Source organism: Manihot esculenta, chromosome 14 (genome assembly GCF_001659605.2).
Source record: "Manihot esculenta cultivar AM560-2 chromosome 14, M.esculenta_v8, whole genome shotgun sequence".
Classification (NCBI taxonomy): domain Eukaryota; kingdom Viridiplantae; phylum Streptophyta; class Magnoliopsida; order Malpighiales; family Euphorbiaceae; genus Manihot; species Manihot esculenta.
In genome coordinates, this window is record NC_035174.2 from 971,129 (window position 1) to 996,183 (window position 25,055).

A 25,055-nucleotide genomic window follows, 5' to 3' on the forward strand; every position below is an offset into this window, starting at 1 on the left:
ATATGAATATATGGTAAAGGATCAGTCCAGATAGTATTTATTTTTCCGAACAAATAGACATAGTTCTATGACCGAGTTAAATATTATTAATAACAAGTTTTTAGTCAACGTAGTATGACTTAATTTTAATGCAAATTTTGTTAATCAATAATTGGAATTAAGCAATAATTATATAATCAATACTATTGGAGTTTGATATTTACTGTGTTTCTAACTTGGATTAAAATTTTGTAAGAAAGGATTCTAAGATAATGCATGATCATAGATAGAATTGAATGAAAATACATTCATTATTAATTGAGTAGCTATGATGGGTTATACTATACACTAACCATGGTTATAGGAGTTCAGAATAGATGAGATGCCATTCAAGTTATATGCAAAGTTTATTTTTATTCTCATTATTAATTGACTATGTCCTTGAAAAGTAACACATAAAGATTTAATGAATGAATGAATTAAAATTTTTAATTAATTAATAAATTTACTTAGTAAAGTAATTTATAAGTTTCTAACATGACGTGAACTAAATTTAAATATAATGAGTTTAAATTAAATTAATAGAAATAATTGTTTAAATTAAATTAATAGAAATAATAAATTTATATAATAAACTCCATCCATGTAAGATATGAAATTTAAATAAAAAAAAACTCATCTCATAAATTTTATTCAGACATAAACTTTAAAGAAAAAGATGAATTGTATGATAAATTAAAATCATTGTGGACATGGGTTTGGAAAAATATTAAAATTATTTTATTGGATTATATTTGATATAAACTTGATTTTATATAATATAGGTCTTAATATATATATATATATATATATATATTTTGAATAAAAACATAAATTTCATTAAGATTTAAAAACGATCAACTTAGAAATTAGAAGGTGAGGAAAAAATCTTAATCATGCCCGAAATATCATACCTAACTCAAATAAACGCATGAATTACACTATTAGCAAACTTACGAACAAAGTTAATAAAAATAGAAATTATCTCCAAAATAAGAGATTTACAATAAAAAAATAAGACTATCAAATAATGACAAATCCTCGTAATTGGAATAGCTATAGCTCGAACTTAAAGTTGAGTGTCTGACTTTACAATAACCGAGGACCAACCACCATCCTTGAGCCAGCTTAAAACGTCTCTAAAAGTCATGGTCTTAACCGTAAAAATATTAAAATTACCAAGAATTTGTTGTTGAAGTGCTGCGATGAACTCAACATTCCTTCCTCTTAAAATACAACCCATTTTCATAACCTGATACAGGAATAATACAGTATTAACATGAATAAAGAGTTCAAATTTTATTATCTTAATGAATTTAGAATAAATATTCTAATCATATTCAATTCATATAATTAATTGATAAAAAATAATTAATTAAAGTAATTATTTTAAATTTAATAATAAACCTGTTACGTCCACATGTATAAATCGTTTTTAAAACCATAGAATTAATATATAGACTAAATTCTCATTTTATGTGAACTTAAAAGTTACGTAATAGTAAAATCTAGATAAGTCTAAATGTCGGTTACCTCTAATAATTCATTAATAGTGATTAATAGATTTAGTTAATTAAATTAAGAAAAATTAATTTAGTTAATTATAATTAATATAACTTAATTTAACTAATTAATTTAAGAACATTCTCCTCTCTCAACCAATAATGAGAGCTCCTTATTATTATTTTTTTCTTTAGCTCTCATTATCTTTTTATTTTCTCTTTCTATTTTCTTATTTTTTATGGAGAGAAAAATAGCTATATTGTGGGTTAATTTTTTTTATCTCACCTAGCAAACAAATTTTTAGTCTTTTATTTTGACTTTTAAGAGAATTTTAATCGTAGGTGGTAGATTGGATTGAGATCAGTTTGTATAAATGGATCAAAAAGTCTACTTTATATTAGATCTACACTTGAAAAAGTAGGATATTAATTTTTTTCAATAGTTCATTTTTAATTTTTTTCATATTGGTTAATAATTAATTTTTTAAAAATAAAATTATTATTTAATTATTTATTTATATTCACATATAATTAATTAAAATCAGAGTATAAAATTATAGTAATTAAAAAATTTTAAAATTTTCATAATTTTTCTCAAATCTATTTTTAGATTCATTGTGCAGGGCTATAGCAAGCTTTCAAAAGGATCACCTATGTTTTTGGGTGTTTAAACACTATAATAACAATTTACATCTTCTTTCCCATTGCATTAAGCGCGTAGCTTAGTAATTGAGTATTTGTGTGATTGTGCATCACATAAATATATATACATATAAAATTTATGCAAAACCCACATTTCACAGTTTTCATCATTAGTTATATAAGTTTTTAAACATCCAAACACACGTTTCAATTATTAAATGTGTATGAGCATCTCATCAATAATAGATATGTAACATCACTATAGAATTTTGACATAATATATAGCAAATTGATAATAAGCTCTATATTAAACAGTTTCTCTATGGATTTATTGTCTTTCTCATAGTTAACATTACTAATTTACTATAATTTCTCATGGTTAACATTATTTTTAATATAATCTTATGAATATGATGTCGATTATTCTAACCAACGGTTAGTAGATAATATAAAACAGGTATTTTGCCTATGTATATTATATTTCAAATTTATAGACAATATAAAATAGGCATTTTCTGTAGCAGATGCATAAAATGTATAAATAGGCAGGCCGAACACAGAAATTCTGCCATTCAACATTCTTGATTAATAATTGAATGAGATACAAAGAATAGATCAAGCAAAATGTCGAGGATTGCAAGATTACCATTTTAAAAGTATATACTACTGTCATCATATTTCATGACCTCCATTTTCACAAAGCTTACCTCCACTGCATGTGTTCAGGAAGCCCCAAAACAATTGATTCATTCATTACATCTTCAACATGAATTATGGGAGAATTGGCGTGGCAGGAAGCTAACTAAGCCCACCATGGAGCATCTCCAGTTCTGAAATCTGTTTCAACCCATGGGACAAAGACCACCTTGCCGTCATCTACATCAGCATGAGCCAGGGCGAGTGACTGTAACAGTGATAATTGAACTTCGTCATTGCCAAGCAAGAAAAGCGAAAGACAATATAAGGAAGAAATTTTTATCTATACTAAAGTCAGCAATAAGATTGGATGGTAGGATTAATCTTTGTGGCAGAATGAGTTTTAAGTAGAATAAAATGAGAAATACTTATATTATAGTTGTCATTCCCCCAATTGAAAGCTCCCATATTTCATTTTTCCAATGGATCACATTCTGTGGTCATTTCATATGAAGTGCTAGGAAATACGTAGGTTAATGACTAATGGAGAATACTAAGGCAACAATTCTTGGATTTCTCAATCACAACAAATTTCTGGAAGTGTTGTTTAATGGGTTAAATTTCCATACATACACATGAAGAAGAATCAAATGATGTAGAAAATCAATCCTCAATATAAGAGACGCTATTAACTGTGTTGAGATTAATCAAATTATGTGAAAACCAGCAGCTATAAAGTTCCATTTTGATTTACCAGAGGAGCAGGCCCTCTCACAACTCTTCCTTGGTCATTGTACTGGGATCCATGGCAGGGACAGATGAATTTATTCTCAGCAGCATTCCAGGGCACGACACACCCAAGATGTGTGCAGACTGCATTAATTCCATATGTTGCGAGAGTTCTGTCCTTCTCCACAACAAGGTAGGTGGGATCTCCCTGGAGCACATAGAAGAGCCCAAATGAGTCTCCTTGCTACATATATACTGTGAAAGTATAGCAATTTCAATGTCTTTGAACATAATGTCAAGCATTTAAGTAAATATTCCATTTTTTCACTTGACACTACTATTGACTTGCAATTTCTGAAGATTTCATGCTGTCTCTGCTCAAAAGGAATCAAAATTATTTGATTTCTCTACATCTATATGCGAAAATGGCTTCGTATTGTTTCCAATACCCTAATTGACTATAGTTGTACGAAAACCAGTTCATGAAATCAAATAGAGAAAAACATTCACCAAAAAATCATTTCCTAATTGCAACAAATGCATTTTTAACAGACAATTTCCTAGATGCCAAGCAACTAGCAAACCTCCCAATTTTTGTATCTTGAACACTTTCTGGGGGGCAGTTTATTACACATGGAAAAAGAAAGGAAAATCCTGACCTTTATTTCCCCGGAAAATTAACTTTATTGAAGAAGCATTCAGTAGGCAAGGAGTAGGAATTCAAGTACATCTGCAATTTCATCAAGAAATATGAAGATAACTATTGGCACCTTTAATCCTTGAGTTAGGGTTCGGTCTCCAGGGCCATGAGTCTTAAGCCATTGTTCTGCAATGACATCGTTTCCAGTGGCATCCTTGGCAACGGTACCACCTCCAGAACCACCACTCCTGTTAAAAGTTTTTCAACGAAAATAATGGAAAACAAACTTGTCTTAAGCAAAAGCCAATATAATCTCAAAATCCCAAATAAAACCTTTGTGGCCAATTCAATTCAATGAAAAATTAACAGTTTAACAGCTTTTGGGATGAAAAATCAATTAGAAAGCATTGACATACAATTTATCCATTACGGAATTTTTCCACAACTCCTATTCTCACAAGTTTATTCCTCTCTTCTTAATGGTAGAATGAAATTTACCATGCTAAACTGTTAACAGATAACCATATTCAATCACTTACCCAGCTGGTACAAAGAAGGTCGCATAAGGAACCACCATGAAACCAGTAGGGAGAGAAATAGCACCCAGAAGCAGCAGATTCATGAGCTGCCTCTTGCCCATATCAGGAACTCTATCATCAGCCGGAACACTTGTGGCCTGACAAGTGATTCTCATTGATCTGTCCTTGGTCACCATATGGCTTCTTGTTGGCTTTGCAAACGCAGCATGTGTAGGAGAGAACATTGCACTCTTGCCAGAGCATAGCTGGGGAAAACCAAACAAATTAAAAAAGCATCATATACTTGAATCTCATAGAGAAATAAGTACATTCTTTGCTAATGTCTTGATGGGTGTTTACCTGTGAAGGAGCTACCGGAGAGAGAGTAGATGAAGCCATGGATAAGAGAATGTTTGCAGAGGAAAGTTTTGATTTTGGGAGAGATGATAATATTAACTGTAATAGATAAGGCACACTTGGCCAATAGCCACCATGGAACCATCTAACCACACGATCAGAGATATGCATGTCTATTCATTTCTTCCTTAGTTTGGGCCTTGATCTTTGATGATGGAGTTTTTATGATTGGCCCAACATATGGAGCTCTATTCAAGCTTCGGGGTCTGGCAAATAGGGATGATGATTTATAAAAAAAAAAAAAAAAAAGTGAAATATTCCAACTCGACTTAAAGGAAGAAAAAAAAAAGTGTTGAAATTTTTATTACATCAAACTATTTGTCAATATTAAGTTAAATGTTGAATAATCTCAAATAAATTAGACCTCTAATTTAATCTTATAAATTATTATTTTATATTAATACAATGTATAATATATTTAAAATTATTTAATGTATTATACACCGTTGATGTCTATATAAATACAATAAAGTTGGTTTTTTAAATAAATTTATTAAAAAATGATAAGTGACATTCTATTTTTGTTTTCTATTTATCTATTTAGCTTCCTATTTTATTATTATTGATATTGTTTTAGTCAGTGAAATTGGGTTATCATATAACTAAATAAAATATTAATAAAAATTTTGAATAACAATTACATTAATAAAGAATTTAATACTATTTAAAGAGTGAATAAATATAAACATAATTAAAATTAAAATATTAAAATTAAATAACAAGAGTATCCTCTGGTTGTTATTAAAACATACTAAAATATCTTAACTACCCATAAATTAATTTCATCTGTCTTCTTGTTATTTAGCATAGTTTTCTATAATTTAAATATTTTTAATAATTATTGATAAAATTTATATATAATTAGAAAATATTAAAATTAATATTCAGTTTATTTACTTTTAAAAAATTATAGCTGCGGATTTTACTCAGTAAACCTGCCGATAATAATGAGTTGTTTAAGTTGGAACTGTCGTGAACTTGACAATCTATATTCATTCAGTTCAGACCCTCTAAGAAATGGTTAGCATTAAGAGATCTTTATTTATTTTTTTGATTGAAATATTTTGTTTATCAAATAAAATAAAAGAAATAATAAATTTATTGCATTATGATGGATTTTATTCTATTGATTGTGTGTGCCACCAAGGTAGTCTTGCTTTGTTATGGAAATCTTAAGAGGGTTGATTTAATCAGTTCTTCAACCCGCTATAATGATACTGAAGTTGAGGTTGATTTTATTGGTACTTGGAGACTTATTGGATTTAATGGTGATCCGAATCTATCTCGACGAGCTTTTTCCTGGCAATTATTAAAAACTCTTACTTCTCATAGTGATATTTTATCTTGTGTGCCTGCTCATATTGATGTTTTTGTGGTTGCAAAAAACTGTTTTTATAAGCTCTTGTTGCTTCATGATCTTTATTGGAAGTAGCATACTAAGGAGTTCTAATTGGTTAATGCGGTCGCAATACTCACTTTTTTCACCGAGCAGCAACTACTTAGCATATGAAGAATAAAATTGAAGTTTTAATAGTAGACGACGGAGTATGGCGATCTTGGATTTTGGGTTTGGGTGATGATGTCGTACTTTCAAAATCTTTTTTTTGTTGGGGTTTGTGATATTGATCCTGTAATTTTCACTTTTTCTCATCTTGTCTCTTCGGAGATGAATGTTGATTTGATGAGAACTTATTCTTCTAATGAAGTTAAGCATGTTGTTTGTTCCATGAAAGCCGACAAGTTGCTTGGTATGAATGGATTCAATCCGGGATTCTATAAAGCTTATTAAGATCTTGTTGGTGATTCGATTTCCTGTGCTTGTACTGATATGCTTCATTCTAGTATGTTTTCTGCTTCTTTAAATGATACCGCTCTTGTTCTGATTTCTAAAAAATCTGAGTCTGAATTTATGAGTGATCTTCGTCCTATTACTCTTGCAATGTGGTCTGCAAAATAGTTACTAAGATGATTGCCGATTGGCTGCAGATTTTGTTGCCTTCCATTATTACTGAGCATCAAAGTGCCTTCGTGCGCCATGTTTAGGATAATTGTATCTTAACTTTCGAAGTTATGCATGCTTTTCATAAGAGGAATCAAAGTAAGAAATTTTCAGTGGCTTTAAGAATTAATATTAGCAAGGCATAAGTGGGGTTTTGTGCAGGCAGTATTACTCAAATTGGGGTTTTATCAAGACTAAGTTTCTCTTATTATGCATTGTATTGCCACAGTTTGGTACTGGATTCTGCAGAAGGGCAAAGAGTATGGACCGATCATACCTACTCAGGTTCTTTGTCAGGGAGATCCCCTTTTCCCCTACCTGTTTATTTTATTTGCTGATGGTTTTTCTTATCTTATTTAGGAGGCTGTCAGTTCTAGTATGCTCCAAGGCTGTAAGCTCTCTAAAAAGGGTCCTTCTCTTTCCCACCTATTCTTTACGGATGATAGTTTAATTTTTTTTAATCCGATTGTGGCTTAATCAAGTTTGTTGAAGAATATTCTTGTCACTTGTGAAAAGGCGAGTGGTCAAATGATTAGCTTTTCAAAGTCCTCTATTTCCTTCAATAAGAATACTCATGATCTTCGAATATCGGCTTGCTCTTTGTTAGGTGTGATTTAGAAAAATTCTCTCGGATCTTATTTGGGTTTGTCGTTGCATTTTGGGCGTGATCGGAAAGTGGTTTTTAAGTTTATAAAAGATAGAGTCTATAAGAAATTGAATTCTTGAAAGAAGAAACCTTTGTCTCATGCAGGTAAGAAAATTTTCATTAAACCTGTTTTACAGGCTCTCCCTAATTATATTATGAGCCTATTCCTATTACCAAAATCTTTTTGCTATGAAATTGAACGGATTATGAATGCCTTTTAATGGGGTAAAGGACAATATTTTAGAGAAAATGTTTTAGAGACAAAGGACAACATTTGTGAAGTATTATTGAGATTGTTGAAATTAAATGTTGTTTTAATTATAGGTCTGCGAAGGCAATTGCCCACTTGTGCTTATTCGGAGTTAGGCTCGGGAGTTTGGTTTGATATTCCTCCCTTTTTATTGTTCTTGCTTTGATAAAATAATTTATTTTTTTTTTATTTTTTAAAATTACTATTTATTATAATAAATAATTTAAATAGAAAAATTAATAATTTTCTAAATAAAGGCGTATATCTTATTTATTGTGTTATTTTTAAACTAAATAATTATTAATTAATATGATTTAAAGAGTATAATTACTATAAATAAGAGTGTCTAAAGGTTAGCTTGACCCATTGGAGTATGATAGATGGAGAGAGAAAAGCATTGGCCTAATGAGGAGATGGGCAACACAATTCAAGTGGAGTGAATTTCTATTTATAGATGGATGGCTATTGCCGATGCATGTTGATTTTTTTTTTTTCTTTTATTACAATGCTCAAAAACATTTTACAAAACTCATTAAAGGGCAATTGGAATTGGGAGACTCGATTCTTGCCCTCTGGACGATGTCCAAGAGATACTCAATCACCTAGATTAGACCACTTTGATTGTTGAAATACCATTTATGTTGTATAAAATATTTAAATGATTATCATATTTAGGTTCTTCATACAGGAAAATGAGAAAGCATGAATAATTTGTTTATTACAAATAGTTAAATATATTGTGTGATATCAATTATGTGTAATTAGGCTGACAAATATACTATAAGAAAATTTAATAATTACTCACTCTATCAGTGTAATTTTTATCCATGTCTAAAAATTATTATTTATTTTTATTTTTTTATACTATAATAACATATAAATTTATTATTATAATTTTATTTTATTTTATATAAAATTTTAAAATATTTTAGTATATAATAAAATTTAATTATCTTTAAAATAGTTATAATTAAAAAATCAATAAAAAAATGTCAATTAGTCATAATAATAATAATAAATATAATTTAATTTAATTGAAAAACAAGTCACTTCTTAATTATTAAAAAATATTAAAAGTTAATTTATTAAAAATAAAAAATTATATATATAACTTTTCAATTATTAAAAAAATATCACATATCAACTCGTCCAGAGAAATAACATGTTTGTTAATACTACTAATAATAGAAGTATGCAATTACTTGAAAAAAAAAAAAAGCATTCCATTGTATTTTTCATAAAAAAGCATTATCACTATAATATTTTTAATTGATTCAATTATTTAATAAAAAATTATAATTTTATTTAAGCCACATTATTGAGCTGAGTGGATTATTGAGAACTAAGAATGATTGACGCAAGGAAAAAAACTGACATGTGAGGAAAATTTAATTACAAAAACATAAAAATTTCAAAATCCAAAAGTATATACTCCACACATATTCCTAAGTGTTCAATTAATTAAAACAATATCATCAGAAAATCACATATTCTCATTTGTTTTTTCCACCTGAAGTTTAATATCATATAGTCTTCAAGATAACTTTAGCATCATTTAATTTAATCATACAATATAATTACTTATAAATTTAATCTGATATTGATTCAAAAAAAAATTAATCTAATAATAAGTGCATCCGAGTGAATCTGAAAGGTTTTAAGTTCTATTCTCTCAATTTTTATTTAAAAAAAATACTTTAAATAAAAATAATTTTTTATAATTAAATAAAAATTTTATAAACTATTAAATGTATAATTAGTATATAAAATTATAATTAAATTTGTAAATTAGTTATTATTTATAAAAAATAAAATCAAGCTCATAATGTACACAAATTTAAAATTTTAATATATATTACGTTAATTTCATAATTTTTAGTAATTATTTTAAAATTATTATATTTTTTTAAGAGTAGAATAACATGTAAATTGATTATTATAGTTTTATTAATATTTAATTTTATTAATATGTTTGTATTGAAAAATTATTTTTTTAATATATGTGAAAAATTCTGATACAGAAAAAAACAAAATAATAACTGAAAGAAAAATATGTCCGATAAATGCTTGAATTTTTTTAATCAAATGATTCCATCTCAGTTCGGATTGCTCCTGTTCTCTGAATAATTTTCTGAGAACCAGTAAAAAAAATAAAGGAAAAAAAAAAAGTGAAAAGGAACCATTTGACGATTCTCACCGACCCCCCTTCTCCCCGCCCTCTCTCTCTCTCTTTCGGATGCTATAATAAATCTCCATCGTTATCCCCTCCCTGTAGGGTTACTCTTTTCTCTTCCCCCTTTTCCCATAATCCCAACTATGGATTATAATTGTACCAATTCTACTATACATATATTCTCTTCCGGAGCCCTAGAAGTTTCAGTGTTAGGAGTTTTTAGTATTTAGCGTCTTTTTTTTTTCAATTGATTTATATTTTTTTTTCCTTTTATTTTTTTGAAATCTCTTGTTACTTTTAGATTTAAGTGATAACAAAATCAAGTGTAGATATGGAAGGGATTGAAAGCGGGAGTGTTATTCAAGAGGCTCCAAAAGTTGACGATCATAAGATTCAATTTGGAGACAACTCCACAGGTTTATTTTGCGTTTTTTTAACCCTCCCTTAATCTGTTTTGTTTGTTTTAGCTGGATCTTCACTTCCCAATTTGGGTTTTTGGAGATCTTCGTGTTGGGAATTTTTTTGATAGCCCAGCAAATGGGTTAAATATTTGGAGAATTCCATCAAATCTATTTATTTAAATGGTATTTAATTTTGTGGTCAACGTTAAATGGTGGATTAGGTTTCTTTGTGTGCCATATGGAACCTAGTTGTTATTTGACAGTTTGAAATGGAATTCTCTTATGGCTTATCTATCTGGGCGAGGTTTTGAGCGCCTGTTTCTTTGGTTTTACATCAATTAAACTCCATGAGATGTTAGTTCTTATGAACGCTTACTTGCTTTATGTACTACTTTGTATGATAATTTTGGGTTTATGAATGATGCTTGATTCTATAAGTGCGCAGGGATTGTGTGTATACGTGAATTCCACCTGGTGTCCATCATTTACAGTTCTTTTATTGACAAATACAGTGTTTTGACTCGAATTGTCTCATGGTGCAGAAGTTGCTGTGTTTGATGCCTCTCAATATGCATTCTTTGGGAAAGATTTTGTTGAGGATGTTGAGTTAGGGGGATTGGAGGACGAAGAGGAGGACTTGGCTGCAGTTGAGTTTGACGAGGAGGAGTTTCTCTTTGATAGACAAGAGGTTACTTCTTTGTGTTAATTTTCTCTTTTGTTTCCATTGATTCAGATATTTCACCAAAAAGTAGATTTAGCTTGATGAGAATTAGTTATGAGTGGAAGTACTCTGGATTTATCAAAAGAATTCAAAAAACAAAGATAAATCATACTTATTATGCAGCTGCTCGTGTTTGTCAAATCTCAGGTCATAGTAGAGAAAAAGAAATTTATTCCTTGTGTGCGAAAGCTTTAAGTACTCAAGAGTCTTAAAGAAGTTGGTTGTTACTTTTTTTTTTTTTTTGTGTGTGTGTGGGGGGGGGGGGGGTAAGTCTGAGCTCCTGCTTGTCAGTTTAATGGATCACTTTTTGAGTTTGGGTAGTATTATCAATAGATTCTAATTTCCATTTTGATATGTAAAAACTACTGTTTCAACTGTAAAATCTCAATGATGCTATTCAAGTGGTAGAAATTTTCATCAAGGCAGCAATTAACTTTTTTTTTTTTCTCTTATTTGCAGGGCGAGGTTGTAAGATCTCTTTCTGATATTGATGATCTTGCTAGTACATTTTCAAAGGTTAGTTCATTACTTGATGGTACAATCGAGTATGCAAGATCATTTTCATTTTTTTTTTTTGAAAAATGGTTCTATTATTTCTTGAATCACATAAATACTTGTGTTGATATTTAGACCATTCTTAAACAATAAACACTCAATTCCATTGCTCCATTTGTTGATTTTCATGTGTGTGGCTAACAGGGTTGTTGCACTTGGCGTTGTATATCTTTATATAAGATGAGAGGTGATTTTGTGAAAACTTTGACTCGGGTAATTTTCTGGATGGAGAGGATAGGAATTGATCGTATTCGTGCTCATTCCTATCTAAATGCTATTGAAGTAATAAGTCTGCATAGGAGTGATTTGAGCTACTTTGCTTTTAAGAATAATATTTAAGATTGGGAAGTCAGGGAATTTGGGTGCATTGCCCTTTATCAAGTTCCATTTTGATCAATTTTTCTTTCTTCACTGATGATCACAAGTTTTATTTGGGTATTATGACAAGAGGTGTTTGTGATGGGACCTCTTCTGGCCTATTTGATTCATATATCAATTTATTATGATTGGCAAAAGAAAAGAAATTGGTGCTAGTTATTGTCTCAGATGTCAAATTTGCCTTTTGGTGTCAGCATGTACAAGAGTGAATAGAATTTTCAACAAATTTCAGCCCTTTGGACTTTTTCTGTGGTCATAAAAGGAAGTGATGGATTGGACATCCTTGGTTTCCACCTTACCAACAGTTTTAAATCAATATTTCTTTTACTTCTGCAGACTCAACTTACTTGCATTTAGCACTTCTTCCTATTAGTACCTTTCTAGATTTACATTTTTATATTTTTACCTCTAAATTTTCAGGAATGAAGCAAGTATGTATTTGCTGTTAGTTATAACTAGTATCTACATAACCAAGAATTGGAAATGTTAGATTATGATGGGTTTGCTTACTTTTGCATGCTTGCTTTTAATCTTTTTGCAGTTGAACAAGGATGTCAGTGGACCAAGAAGTGCAGGAGTGATTGGTGATAGAGGATCCAGAGAAAGTGAGTATAGAACTTGCATAATATACTTTAACAATTATACTTTAGATATACATAATCTTGAGTTATATACATATGATTGTATGAGCTAATGTAATGATGTAGGGCAAGTAAACTAAGCTGACAAGTGGCTCATCTATGGATTATACTTTGTAATGCATGTCTTCAACATTTCTGTACACTATGATACTTTGTAATGCATCATGTTGTTATCCTTGCATCTTTCTCCTTTTCTGCTTTAATGTGGTCAGTTTTTGAATCTTCTATCCTGTGGAAACCTCTGTTCTCGTAATTTTGGATTTATCATCATAAATGTAATGAAAAGCCAAGTTTATCATTTCTTTTCAGGTTCATCTGCTGCCGAATGGGTGCAGGGAGAGGATTTTCCAAACTGGTTGGATCAACAGCCGCTACTTGATCCTGAAGCAATTCAGGACGGCAAAAGATGGTCCTCACAGCCATATGCTGCTTCTGCTCACCTTTTGGAATTAAAGCCTTTGTACAGAACTTCTTCATACCCTGAGCAGCAGCAGCAGTTGTACAGAACGTCTTCATACCCTGAGCAGCAGCAGCAACACCATCAACACTTCTCCAGTGAGCCTATTCTTGTGCCTAAGTCTTCTTACACTTCGTATCCTCCCCCTGGTGGACAATCTCCACAGGCTTCGCCAAATCATAGTCATCTAAATATTCCATATCTTGGTGGTGGTCCCCAAGTGGCACTTTCTTTACCAAACATCTCTCCCTTTTCTAGTCCTCAGCTTCAGTTGACAGGCTTACATCATGGGTCACCGCATTTTGGTGGAAATTTGTCACAATTTTCTTCTGGTCCATCTGCAAATAGTCGGCTAACTAACCAATGGGTTAACCATACGGGTTTATATCCTGGAGATCATCCCAACCGTTTGAACAATTTGTTTCAGCAACCACTATCTCATCAAAATGGTTTAATTCCTCCACAGTTTATGCCTCAAATGCAGCCACAGCAGCATAGAATGCATCATCCAATCCAGCCATCATTAGGCCACTTATCAGGAATGCAGTCTCAAATATATACTCCTCATCTTTCCCCATCTGCACCCATGATGAGCAAGTATGAAGCAGTGCTTGGTCTGGGTGATATTAGAGATCAAAGGCCAAAATCATCTCAGAAAGGTAGACAAAATCTTCGTTATTCTCAACAGGGATTTGAGACCAATGGCCAGAAGATTGAGAGTTTCTGGTCCCAGTTCAGATCCAAGTACATGACCTCTGATGAAATTGAAAGTATTCTTAGAATGCAGCTTGCTGCAACACACAGTAACGACCCATATGTGGATGATTATTATCACCAGGCTTGTCTTGCAAAAAAGTCAACTGGTGCAAAACTCAAACATCATTTCTGCCCAACACACTTGAGGGATCTTCCTCCTCGAGCACGCGCGAACACAGAGCCTCATGCTTTTCTCCAGGTTGATGCACTTGGGAGGACGCCATTTTCTTCGATTCGCAGACCTCGTCCACTTCTTGAGGTTGAGCCTCCAAACTCATCTATTAGTGGTGGGACTGATCAGAAAGTTTCTGAGAAACCCCTAGAACAGGAGCCAATGCTTGCAGCTAGAGTGACAATTGAAGATGGTCTTTGCCTTCTTTTGGATGTAGATGATATTGACCGTTTTCTAGAATTCAATCAACTTCAAGATGGTGGAGTCCAACTGAGACGCAGGAGGCAGGTCTTGTTGGAAGGGCTTGCAGCATCCTTGCAACTGGTTGACCCTCTAGCAAAGAATGGACATACAGTGGGACTTGCTCCAAAAGATGATCTTGTCTTCTTACGATTAGCTTCGCTTCCCAAGGGCCGGAAGCTGCTTGCCAGGTACCTTCAGCTTCTTTCTTCGGGTAATGACCTCATGCGAATTGTCTGCATGGCTATTTTTCGTCATCTGAGGTTTTTGTTTGGGGGTCTCCCCTCTGATCTTGGAGCGGCAGAGACTACAAATAACCTTGCAAGAGTTGTATCATTATGTGCCTGCCGCATGGATCTCGGTTCCCTTAGTGCTTGTCTTGCAGCAGTTGTTTGTTCCTCAGAGCAGCCTCCGCTTCGCCCCCTTGGAAGCTCTGCTGGAAACGGGGCTTCTCTCATTTTATTATCTGTTCTTGAGAGGGCAACTGAATTATTGCGTGAGCTTCAAAATGCTAGCAACTATAATATGACTAATCGGGCACTTTGGAAGGCCTCATTTGATGAGTTTTTTGGTCTACTTATAAAGTACTGCATAAATAAATATGATAGTATTATGCAGTCCTCCCTACAAGATCCAGCTGAAGCTATTAAGAGGGAACTACCAATGGAGCTCCTTCGTGCCAGTGTTCCCCACACAAATGACTACCAGAAAAAGATGATGTATGATCTTTCTCAGCGTTCCTTAGTTGGTGAAGACGGTGGTCGCATGAATTCAGAATCAGTGTTCAGTTGATACATGACTCGACGAAATATGATAGAAATTGAAATGCACCAAGTCCTGCATTGGTGCTGCGTTACTGAAAGAGTAAATGTGGAAGATACTGTTGTTCCAGCAATATTTTCGGGTATTTATTTATCTGTGCCTTAACGCTGAGGCTAATTGGGATACGTTAAGTTATGAAGCAGAAGCTTTGGAGCAGCAGCCTATGGCAAAGTCATTTTAGTTCGTTCAGATTTTGGTATATTTTTAGTCCTTTACACCCAAGTCTGTATCTGTAACCAGGCTGTGTTGTATTGTGGTAGATATCTGTTGGGTTTTTCCATTTCTTTGGGTATTTTCCCTTCCTCTTATTTTAGGGGCCTATTTGATGCTCTGTTGTGGAATTCCCAATCTGAAGGCGTAGGGTGTACAGTGTTCGGTACATAGATTACCCACTTCTCTAATATTTGTTATCCTGGAGATGGGTGGACGTGACATTCATGTTTTTTCTGTTATGAGGCTCATGGGCTATGTGCCTTAGTTCCTTGTTAATTAATCGGTAATAAAACTATGCCAATGCTGGTGGTTTGTCATATGCGTTCCCATGCAAGTGGATTTTTCTACGCATGTTAGCATCTGAAAAAGGACAACGCACAATTTAACGATTCTTTTCATTTTTCTTCTCACATAATGCAAGAATTTCATGAACAATAGACCATCCAGGATAAACAATTATAATCAGGCTTCAAGCCAACGACCAAACAAACTGACAGAGACCTAAACTATGACCACTGCCAATTACAACCAGGCTTCAAGCCAAAACAAAACAAACCGACTGAGACCTAAACTGTAAACATTGCCTATAACACTCTAAAGGACAGGACCCACTTAAACTTATAGCAGTCACCAGAAGGTAAAAAGAGTACAAAACGAAAAAAAAAAACATATTAGCATACTATACTGTTATAAGATGGGAATCGAGCTTCATCAAATGGAACCCCATTAACAATCAAATTGAAGACATTCCTTCCATAGCCTTTCCTGAGAGTTTCAAGATGTGGTTGTAGACTCCTCAGAAGCTCTAGATGGAATGGATCATTCATTTTCTTAGTAACTTTCAATGCTCTCTGGATCACATAGTTACCAAATTGATCTCTCGCCACTTGCAATAGTTGGTTGTTGCTACTGTTCACAAGTTCCTCAACTGCATAATGCATTGCTGAAGACTTCAAGCATTTTTCAACAACATGACTACCCCATTTCTGCAGTGAAAGCCTAACATAGTGACCTCTGAGCAGAGAGCATATTCTTTCAGTAAATATTGGATTTTCAAGTGCCAGGACCTTCTGCACAACATGGTTCCCTGAAGGATCATGTGAGAGGAAAACTGCATTGTTAGAGATTAACTCCAGCAGGCATTGCCTGTGAGGACCTTGGATTTTGTCTATCAAGTTGTTCAAGGATATGCATCCCATCACATGTGTTGCTAACTCAAGACAAAGTGAAATGGCTGCTTCATAAAGTAGAGCACTATGCGTAATATCAAGGTAATCCAAACAGTAACTCAAAACATACGATCCTATTCGATCCATCATCAGAGTGTAGAAACCAGCGTAAAGACGGACTACCAGGCAATAGATGAAAGGCGATCTTTTGAGCAATTTGACCATCTTCTTGATCAACTTGGAACCATATAAGTTGATTGATAAATTAATAAACAGTTCCTGGTGCATGGTGATCGTCTCTAAAATCAGCAGCAGCTGTTGGTCATTGCAGGAATCAATCAGCTTGGAACAAACATGCCATCCCCATTCATCAACCATCAGAATGCAGATTATGGGGACTCCATACAACGGAGCTATAACCCTTTCAAGGATTTGACTTGTAAGCTCCGGATGCCTCAACTTCAATATATTCTGAAGTATCTTTGATCCTTCTTCGTTCACAGCAAGTGTCACAAAATCATACCCTTCTATCTTAACCCCGCAAAGCACAGCACCATTAACGCTTTCTTGATTCTGCTGACAAGTTGTAGAATCTTGACACAACTTCACACTGCTCCCTTCAGGCGTAGAGTTGCAAGCGCCGTCAGTATTATTTGGTTGATAGAAAGCAGGCACAGAAAGTCTGAGGTTCGCAAACAGCGGGTTTCTTGCATTCTCAACTCCCCAGATGCTTTCAGGATACAATGGTGGTGGAATTGGCTTCGAATTCCCTAAATACCCAGTTTCTTGAATATCAGCCCGAACTTCTTGGATTTCCGTTGAATTGCTATCGCCGGAAAAAGCCAAAGATCCATTGCTACTGTCGATTGAAGTACCCCAGAGGCTGGCAAGTGTGCCATTGTTCAGGGAAAGATTCCCTAGTGAAAGGGTGAGACTCTCGACTGAAGAATCCACAGAAGATACTGACTTGGGCGTTTCAGAATTCTCAGGCTCAGCAATCTCCTTCTCCTTCTCCATGGTTGAAGATTAGAAAGCAAAAGAAACAAGAAATCCAAAGAAACAATATATGCAAAGGCAAAGCAAATTGGGAACTCCAGGTGAACTCCAGGCAGTTGTGGTTATTTATATAAGAATAGTTAAGAGCAGTTCTAATCCCTTCTTTACTCGGAGTTCCAGGTGAACTCCAGTTTGCAATTGGTAAGGAATACCTTTTTCTTTCCAGGTGATGCGCCGGTTTCAGGAATCCTTGCAACCCAAGGAATAATAAGAGAGAGAGAGAGAGAGAGAGAGACAGAGAGAGAGAGAGAGAGAATCGTAATTGATATTCAATTAAAATTTGGATAAGTAAATACAAGATTATTTTTTTGAAATGGAAGTAAATACAAGATTATTAAATACACAAATAACACACCTAAGAAATTTCTCAAAATTTATTGTCAAATACTTTTTTTATGAAGAAGACCTTAATTTTCAGTGTCTAGATTTACTCTTATTAAACACTTTTTATTTATTTTGATATTTTAATTCTTATCAGTAAAAAAATTAATATATTAAGAGACAAATGTGAGAGAATGTACATTCGTGAAGAATATACAACGACGCTGTCAAACAAATTTTGATGTTTTGCATTTATTTTAAATCAATTTAATAGAAATTTAATTCTTAAATATTTACAAAATAATAAACGGATGATATATATATAGGATTTCATGGAATTTGATGAAATATATTTAAATCAAATAATCCTTATACAATTAATTATTGAAATAACTTTTAATAATAATAATTATTTTTGCTATATTTTTTTGAAATAAAAAAATTAAATTATTTTATTATGTATCTAAAGTATTAATAACATATTTTTACATAAATTATTAACTAAAATATATACAACAAATAATTTTCTAATATAATTAATTTTAAAATAGACATAAAAAGTTTAAGATGAATTTTAATTATATTTATAAATATTAAAACTGATGATATGAGATCCAATAGAATAGGATTTTACAAGGGTTTTTGGTATTGAAGAATAAAGCTTGCCCTATCTCTCTAAAGGGGTATCCCTTTTATCCTTTCTGTCTGCTTGCTGATGACGTACTACGGCTCTCCTATGATAGGGTCACGCGTCTCTGCCATACAGATATGGGCGTACGAGGATATCAGGCGCCTGCTCCATGCGTAACGGCCTCTGATTCTCCCCCGTGCGTACGCTCGAGCGGATCTGCCAGGCTGTATGACGAGTCTCGTTCTGGATCCTGGGCTGGGCCGAGAGCTGGGCTGGACGCGGAACCCAGGAGGAGAAAGAATCCGTGGGGAGGTTATACGGGCTGGGCCGATCTCAATTAGGAAGAATCTGGTGGAGTCCGGCTTCAGGGGTCTGAAGATCCGGGCCTGTTTTACTTGTGAGAGCCTGCGGGCCTTTCTTTCATGGGCCATGGCCTTAATCTAGGCCCAGGATTGGGGGTAGGGAAATCCAGCGGTCATCAATTGCCCCTTCACCTTCTTGGCAGTTATTGCTCTGACTACCGAGGGGGTGAATATCGAGAACCATTATGACCGCGTCTGTTCGCGTACAGATGCCTTCATAACTCCCTTTCATCTTTTTGTCATTCCTCATTTCTTGAATTCTATCTGCCTCTTTCCTTTTCTGGCCTTTCCTTACCTCTCAGATACTCTGCTCTTCTTTACTTCCTTGTCATTATCGCCTGGACATGCTTCTTTTTCCTTTTCCATGAATATCTTTTAAAGATCCTGACATTGTGGCCATAGAGTCTAGAGTTACTTTGCGCTAAGACTTCAGATTTCGGGTATATATCAGTGTTGACTCTTCTTCACTTCTAGGCCCTTTGTCGGAGAAAAGGAGTCTTTCCTTCCAGCGAGATTCTCCTGTTTTTTCCGCAAAGGATGTATTTGACGCTTTCTTCAAACGGATTAAGGTGAGCCGGAGGCTTCATTGCTTTGCTGCCCCAGGGATTTGCTTTAACCTTGCTTTCATTATTTTGACAAAAAATTATCCTGACTTCTCTGTTTGGAACTTTTTGCAGTACCTGAGATAAAGATGGATCAGTCCAAAACTCTTGAAAATCTGATATTACCTCGAGGGAGTTTGAATGTTGCTTTTGAGGTCCTTCTAGCAGGGCGGTTGATGGGTGAAGTCATTTGGCAGGTCGTTGAAACTGTTTTACCCAGATCGTCTGGCTGGCCTCCTCCTTTGGTTGTTGTTCGGGCTCCAAAGAGGCTATGGGCTGCTGGGAGGTCTGTTTTGACTTTATCTTCCTTCGAGAAGGAAATTTCCCCGATGTCCATGTTGTCTGCTTTTGATATAAATGGAAGTGGCGAAAATGATCAATTTATTACCCCCTTTGGTGTGAAGTACCTGTATTATGAAAGGCTGAGATCTGCTGCACTCAGTCAAGCTTCCGACGATGCCTTCGAATATATGCTCTGTGATCTTCTTGAAGCCGTAACTCGAAGACTTATGTTTTTCATGCGTGACATACGAACAACATATAATATCTGAGCTTGTTCGAATGTACCGTGCATCACATTTGGGCAACCAAATGTTTGTCCATAGGGGAACAATGAGAAATGCTTATGGGAACTAACTTGTTCAGTTCTCCTATAATAACGAAGCAGGGTTCGGCCGACCTACTGAGCTCGTTTCCCGTATTCAAGAGTTCCTCTGTATCGAAAACTAGGATAATGATAGGTGATAGTGATGTAAACGTAGACGATGTATTTGGTCATGTAAATCCTCTAAGGATAGCTTTTTGTTCTGTAATGTGGGTATTTGTAACGCGCTGTAATGAAACTTTCGTTTTTTTTGTTCATATCCGAACTGTTCTTTATTATGCATGAGATGTTGAGACTCTTTTCTTCGTGGTTTTCTCTGAGAAGTCTACGATTTTGTTTTTTCCTTCTTACTTTTTAATTGATCCGACCTGGAATCCATTTAGCCAGTCTGAGTTTTTAGTTTACTCTTTCCGAGATGTACCGACCGACTTGCGAGCTTGCTTTCGGTTTACTTTGTCCAAGCGAGACTAATCCGACCTCTGAGCTCTGCTTTCAACCAAAGGGTTGAGCTTCTGATCCATAACTTTCACTTTTCTGTTTTCGAGCTGGACTATCCGACCTATGAGCTCTGTCTGTGTTCAATGATCCGAGCTTTAAGTTTCCTTAGCTTTCGATTTTACTTTTTCCGAGCTAAACTGACCGACCTATGAGCTTTGCTTTTAATCAATGGGTTGAGCTTCTGACCCATAACTTTGTAAGATTCCGAGGTGTCTTCATCGCTTCGTTCTGGGGTCCTGGCCTTTGCTTAATGATGATCCTTCTTAGGTGATAGGCTGGTCTGACCTTTATCATGCTTCCCCCTGTTTGTCTCCTTGGGTCTTTCTATGACTTACTCTTTTTCCTTAGTTTTTACTGCCTGAGTGGTGATGATGTGCATTTTACGTGTCAGGTCGTCCTGAGTGAGAGATTCAATTGGAGCTCGGTCTCAGGGTTTTGACAATTTGGGTTTATCTTATGCAGATAGCGTGTGGGCCTTCGGCTGATGGGCTATTGTTGTGGGCCTGGCCCTTTGTAGGGGTGGAGAAGCCCAGCGGTCATCTCCTTGCCCCTTTACCTTCTCACCGGTTATTATCTAACCGTTGAGAGGGTAAACTTCGAGAGCAATTAATGATCGCACCGCTCCAAGACAAAACTGCTCAGAACAACGTTTCATCTCATTATTGCCTTTCACTTCGAATTCTCCCTGTCTCCTGAAGAAACTCGCTCTCTTCTGCTCTCTGTTTTCCTGCAACTTCTTTTGTTTCTTCCATCTTATTGTGCTTTCAGGTACGCTTCTTTGCTCTTCCATGGAGGGTCCAAGGCTCCCGGATGTCGCTAATCTTAGGTCACATATCACTTCTTCTACCATAAATAAACATATTTCTCGAAGGTATCTAGATACTCCGCTTTATCTTATTCGAGTTCCTTTCCAAAATGAGAGGATAGTTCTTCCAAACCCTCCCCCCCTGGTTTGATGGATCCCCAGAGGGGGCGTTGCATAGTCTTTTTTCTCAAACAGAGGGATTTCGGTCTACCTTTCCCTTTTACTCCTTTTTTTATCGAGGTTTTCCGATACTTCGGAGTAACCCCCCGGATGTTATCCCCAAATTCTATTCTGTTTATGAGTTGTTTCGAATCCATCTGCCGAAGCTGGGGTTTCACACCCACGGCCTGTCTGTTCGTCACTTTCTTCCGTCTCGTTAGGGCGGTGCAGAATTTCTACTATTTTTCCCCCCGTAGTGGGTTGTCTCTTTTCACGGGCTACAAGGATTCCATAAAGGGATGGGTTGAGAATTTCCTTGTGGCGAAGCTGAAATTAGAATCCGCCTTATCATGGGGAGTGGATCTAAGTTGGGAGGATGTTCCTCCGGGTTGTAATGACCTGCCCCGGTTGAGCCTTATTGAGCAGGTGGGATTGCTTCGACTGACTTCTGTTGAAAAGAAGTATGACGTCGAGAAGTGTATGTTCGTGTCTAATCTTAGGGATATCCGGGACACGGGTATAGTGCCTCGTCCAATGACTCTGTTTCTTCGTTGTAAATGATATTATAAAATGCGCTAATCCTTTATAGTTTCGTGTTTTTGCAGCTTCTGTCGTTGAAATGGAAGAGATCAGGCATCCGAAGAATTTAGTCCTGTCTCGGGATAATATGCATGCAATTTTCGATGCCCTTCGGGCTGGGCGTTCTGTGCCTGAGGTCGCTGCAGAGGTGGCTCAAGTTACTTCTTCCAAGAAAGTTAGCCGACCTCCTACCAAGGCTTCCTCTCGAGATCCTAAGCTAAGCTCTCGAGGCTCTAAGTCATCTCGGCCCTCTAGTCGTGGCAAGTCTGTAACGACCCGGAAAACCGATACCCCTCTTGTAACGGTCCGAACCGCTCGGCACTAGGATCCAGATCGGCTTAAGGCCGCCTAGACCCGTAGTAAGCCTCTCTTAAACTCTGTGTACCTGTTAAAATCCCATACATGATCCGACTGGACTATTAACTGATAAAACTTTACTTTAAAACTACCAGACTTAACCTTTAAAACACTCTCTGTAGGTCCAATCATATGAACCAAAATGCTCAGATATACAAATCTGAACTAGCCTTCAGGCTATCTATAATACACCAGTGATGCTCTACCAAGTAACCTCCATGCCCTATGCGCTGTGTCATAGAACCCACTCTGTAAGGGTCAGCATATCATAAGTTAACTTGGCTACCATAGAGTCACAGGAATCAAACCTGGTCTTCTCTAATGGCCTCTCTCTGGATCACAGGACTCAAACCTGGTCTTTCCTATGCACTGGTCTTGGGTCAAAGGAATTAATCCCTGTCTTCCCTCACAGTTATAATTCACTGGGTTTTCGAAACACAACATATATTAAGCCTGGTCTGACTCATTTCTCATCAAGAAACTGTAAAACAGGATACATGCATACACTAGGGATTAACATACACTAGACAATAGGCAAAAGCACATTCTAACTCATTTATACATTAACTGACTAACTATACATATATCTCTTTATATACATCATTATACATCATGTCCACACTATACTATGACACAAGCAATCCTTTAGCATAACTCTGTTGCTTCTGCCCTTCCCAGCTACTCTGAACCTGCAAAACTGGGATTAAGGGAAAGGGATGAGCTTCTAAAGCCCAGTGAGTAGAAACACTGAAAACAGTTCATTCATACACACTATATATGAAAATGCATCACCAAACAAACATCTCAATATATCTTGGATTAGACATGACCCCAAAACTCCCTCGACGGGCTATTGAAGTCGCCTTGGTCCAATCTCCACTAAGGTAGACATGACCCCAAAAATACCCTCTGTCACTACTGGGCCCCCCAAAGGAGCTACACAGGGCATTCCAACATGTACTTGCCCAACTGACCTGACACAATGACAGGAGCCGAAGCTTAGGCTATTGGAGTCGCCTGGGTCCACCTAATCTCTGATCACATAATATGCAATGCTTCATATTCGTGATTCTAATGCAATCACCTTAATACATATCATACCATTCATGATGCATGAACTATGCTACAGCACTATGTTTCTTTAATAAAAGATTAAGTTTAGTTCTACTCACCTCTGCTCCTCAAGCAGAAACCTGACTGACTCTGCAACTGCTAAACCTGACGACCTCCCTGAACTGTCGGGTCCGATCCTACACAAAAGGACTCGATTGAGGTGTCAAACATACTCTTATTAACTCTTAAACATCTTCCCAAAACCCCTCTAAAAGCTCATAGAACAATCACTTAAAACATGCAAAGGAAAAGCTAGGCAGGACACCTTCGGCGGCATCTTCGGCGGCCGAATGTGCAGGACAGATCCGAAAGTCCATTCTTTCGGAGGCAACCTTAGGCAGCCGAAACTGCCTCTTCAAGGGGTTCGGCGGCCGAATCCTCCCTTCGGCGGCCGAACCTGAGTTCATCCAGAACTCAGCTTCGTGCACAACCATCTCCTGCCAAGCACCAACACCACTCCAACATGCATAACTCCTTTTTAACTTGCATATACTCTAGTATATGCACAAAGGGGTCCAAACTACCTATTAACCCCAACAAAACAGCAACTATAACACATAATCATGCTTACACCAAAACATCTCCAAAACTCACTTTACCCCTACTCATGCAAACGCTACCCTTAACCTCTTTAAACGCTGTTAAAACTCATTAAAACAAGCTTAAGATCTTCACTTACCTCTTGATCCAAGAAGCTGAAGAATCCAAACACAGCAACTTCTCTTCAAAAACACAAAACCATCAAAACCTCCCTTTTCTCTCAAAAACGTTCAAAACCTTTGCAAATGACCAAACCTTCTGCATAAGCTGATTAAAGCTTGCAGATGAGTCAAGGGAGACGTGGCCTAACCTCTGATCATGATCTGGAGGTGAACACCTGTCCAAACCACCGACTGAAGAGCGTGCACAGCTGACCGACCACCTTAGCTTCGCCTGCCGAAACTGCATGCAAAACCATGCAACGTTCGGGGGCCGAACCTAAACTTCGGAAGCTGAACATTGAGCACTTTCGGCGGCCGAACTTACATTCGGGGGCCGAACCTGGCCTTTGTCTCCAAAGCCTTTTCTCTGCAAAACTCATTCCTATTTCATTTAAAACCATTAAAACACTTTCCTTTACCCTTGCTCTACCCTTCAAAGAAGGTCCACTATCAGAAATTCCACCGGACGGTAGGAATTCCGATGCCTGAACGAGCCGGGTATTACAAAGTCGGCCTTGACTATTAAGCCTATTGAAGAGTCTAAGTCTGCTCAAGGTTCTTCAGAGGGTGTG

At 35.6% G+C, this 25,055-nt stretch overlaps 3 protein-coding genes across 4 annotated transcripts; 1 reads left to right on the forward strand and 2 right to left on the reverse strand.

Moving 5' to 3' along the window:
• Positions 1 to 926: 926 nt before the first annotated feature.
• LOC110600408 (cytochrome b6-f complex iron-sulfur subunit, chloroplastic) lies at positions 927 to 5,205 on the reverse strand. Of its 2 annotated transcripts, XR_002485694.2 has the most exons (6): positions 5,046 to 5,205; positions 4,707 to 4,951; positions 4,298 to 4,415; positions 3,553 to 3,735; positions 2,870 to 3,066; positions 927 to 1,270 (listed from the first exon to the last, which is right to left on the reverse strand). XR_002485694.2 is itself a non-coding variant. In XM_021737256.2 (5 exons), the coding sequence occupies exons 1-5, from the start codon at positions 5,082 to 5,084 to the stop codon at positions 2,965 to 2,967; spliced, it is 687 nt and encodes a 228-aa protein (XP_021592948.2). In that variant the 5' UTR covers positions 5,085 to 5,205; the 3' UTR covers positions 2,697 to 2,964. The 2 variants fall into 2 exon arrangements, 1 of the variants encoding a protein (XP_021592948.2); XM_021737256.2 differs by lacking the exon at positions 927 to 1,270 and having other exon boundaries at positions 2,697 to 3,066.
• Positions 5,206 to 10,132: 4,927 nt separating this feature from the next.
• LOC110631027 (protein PAT1 homolog) lies at positions 10,133 to 15,843 on the forward strand. The gene is made up of 5 exons (XM_021778725.2): positions 10,133 to 10,586; positions 11,114 to 11,259; positions 11,752 to 11,808; positions 12,767 to 12,830; positions 13,176 to 15,843. The coding sequence occupies exons 1-5, from the start codon at positions 10,502 to 10,504 to the stop codon at positions 15,281 to 15,283; spliced, it is 2,460 nt and encodes an 819-aa protein (XP_021634417.1). The 5' UTR covers positions 10,133 to 10,501; the 3' UTR covers positions 15,284 to 15,843.
• A 354-nt stretch (positions 15,844 to 16,197) lies between these two features.
• On the reverse strand, positions 16,198 to 17,712 carry LOC110631028 (putative pumilio homolog 8, chloroplastic). Its single transcript, XM_021778726.2, has one exon. The coding sequence runs from the start codon at positions 17,710 to 17,712 to the stop codon at positions 16,198 to 16,200; it is 1,515 nt and encodes a 504-aa protein (XP_021634418.1).
• Positions 17,713 to 25,055: the final 7,343 nt, after the last annotated feature.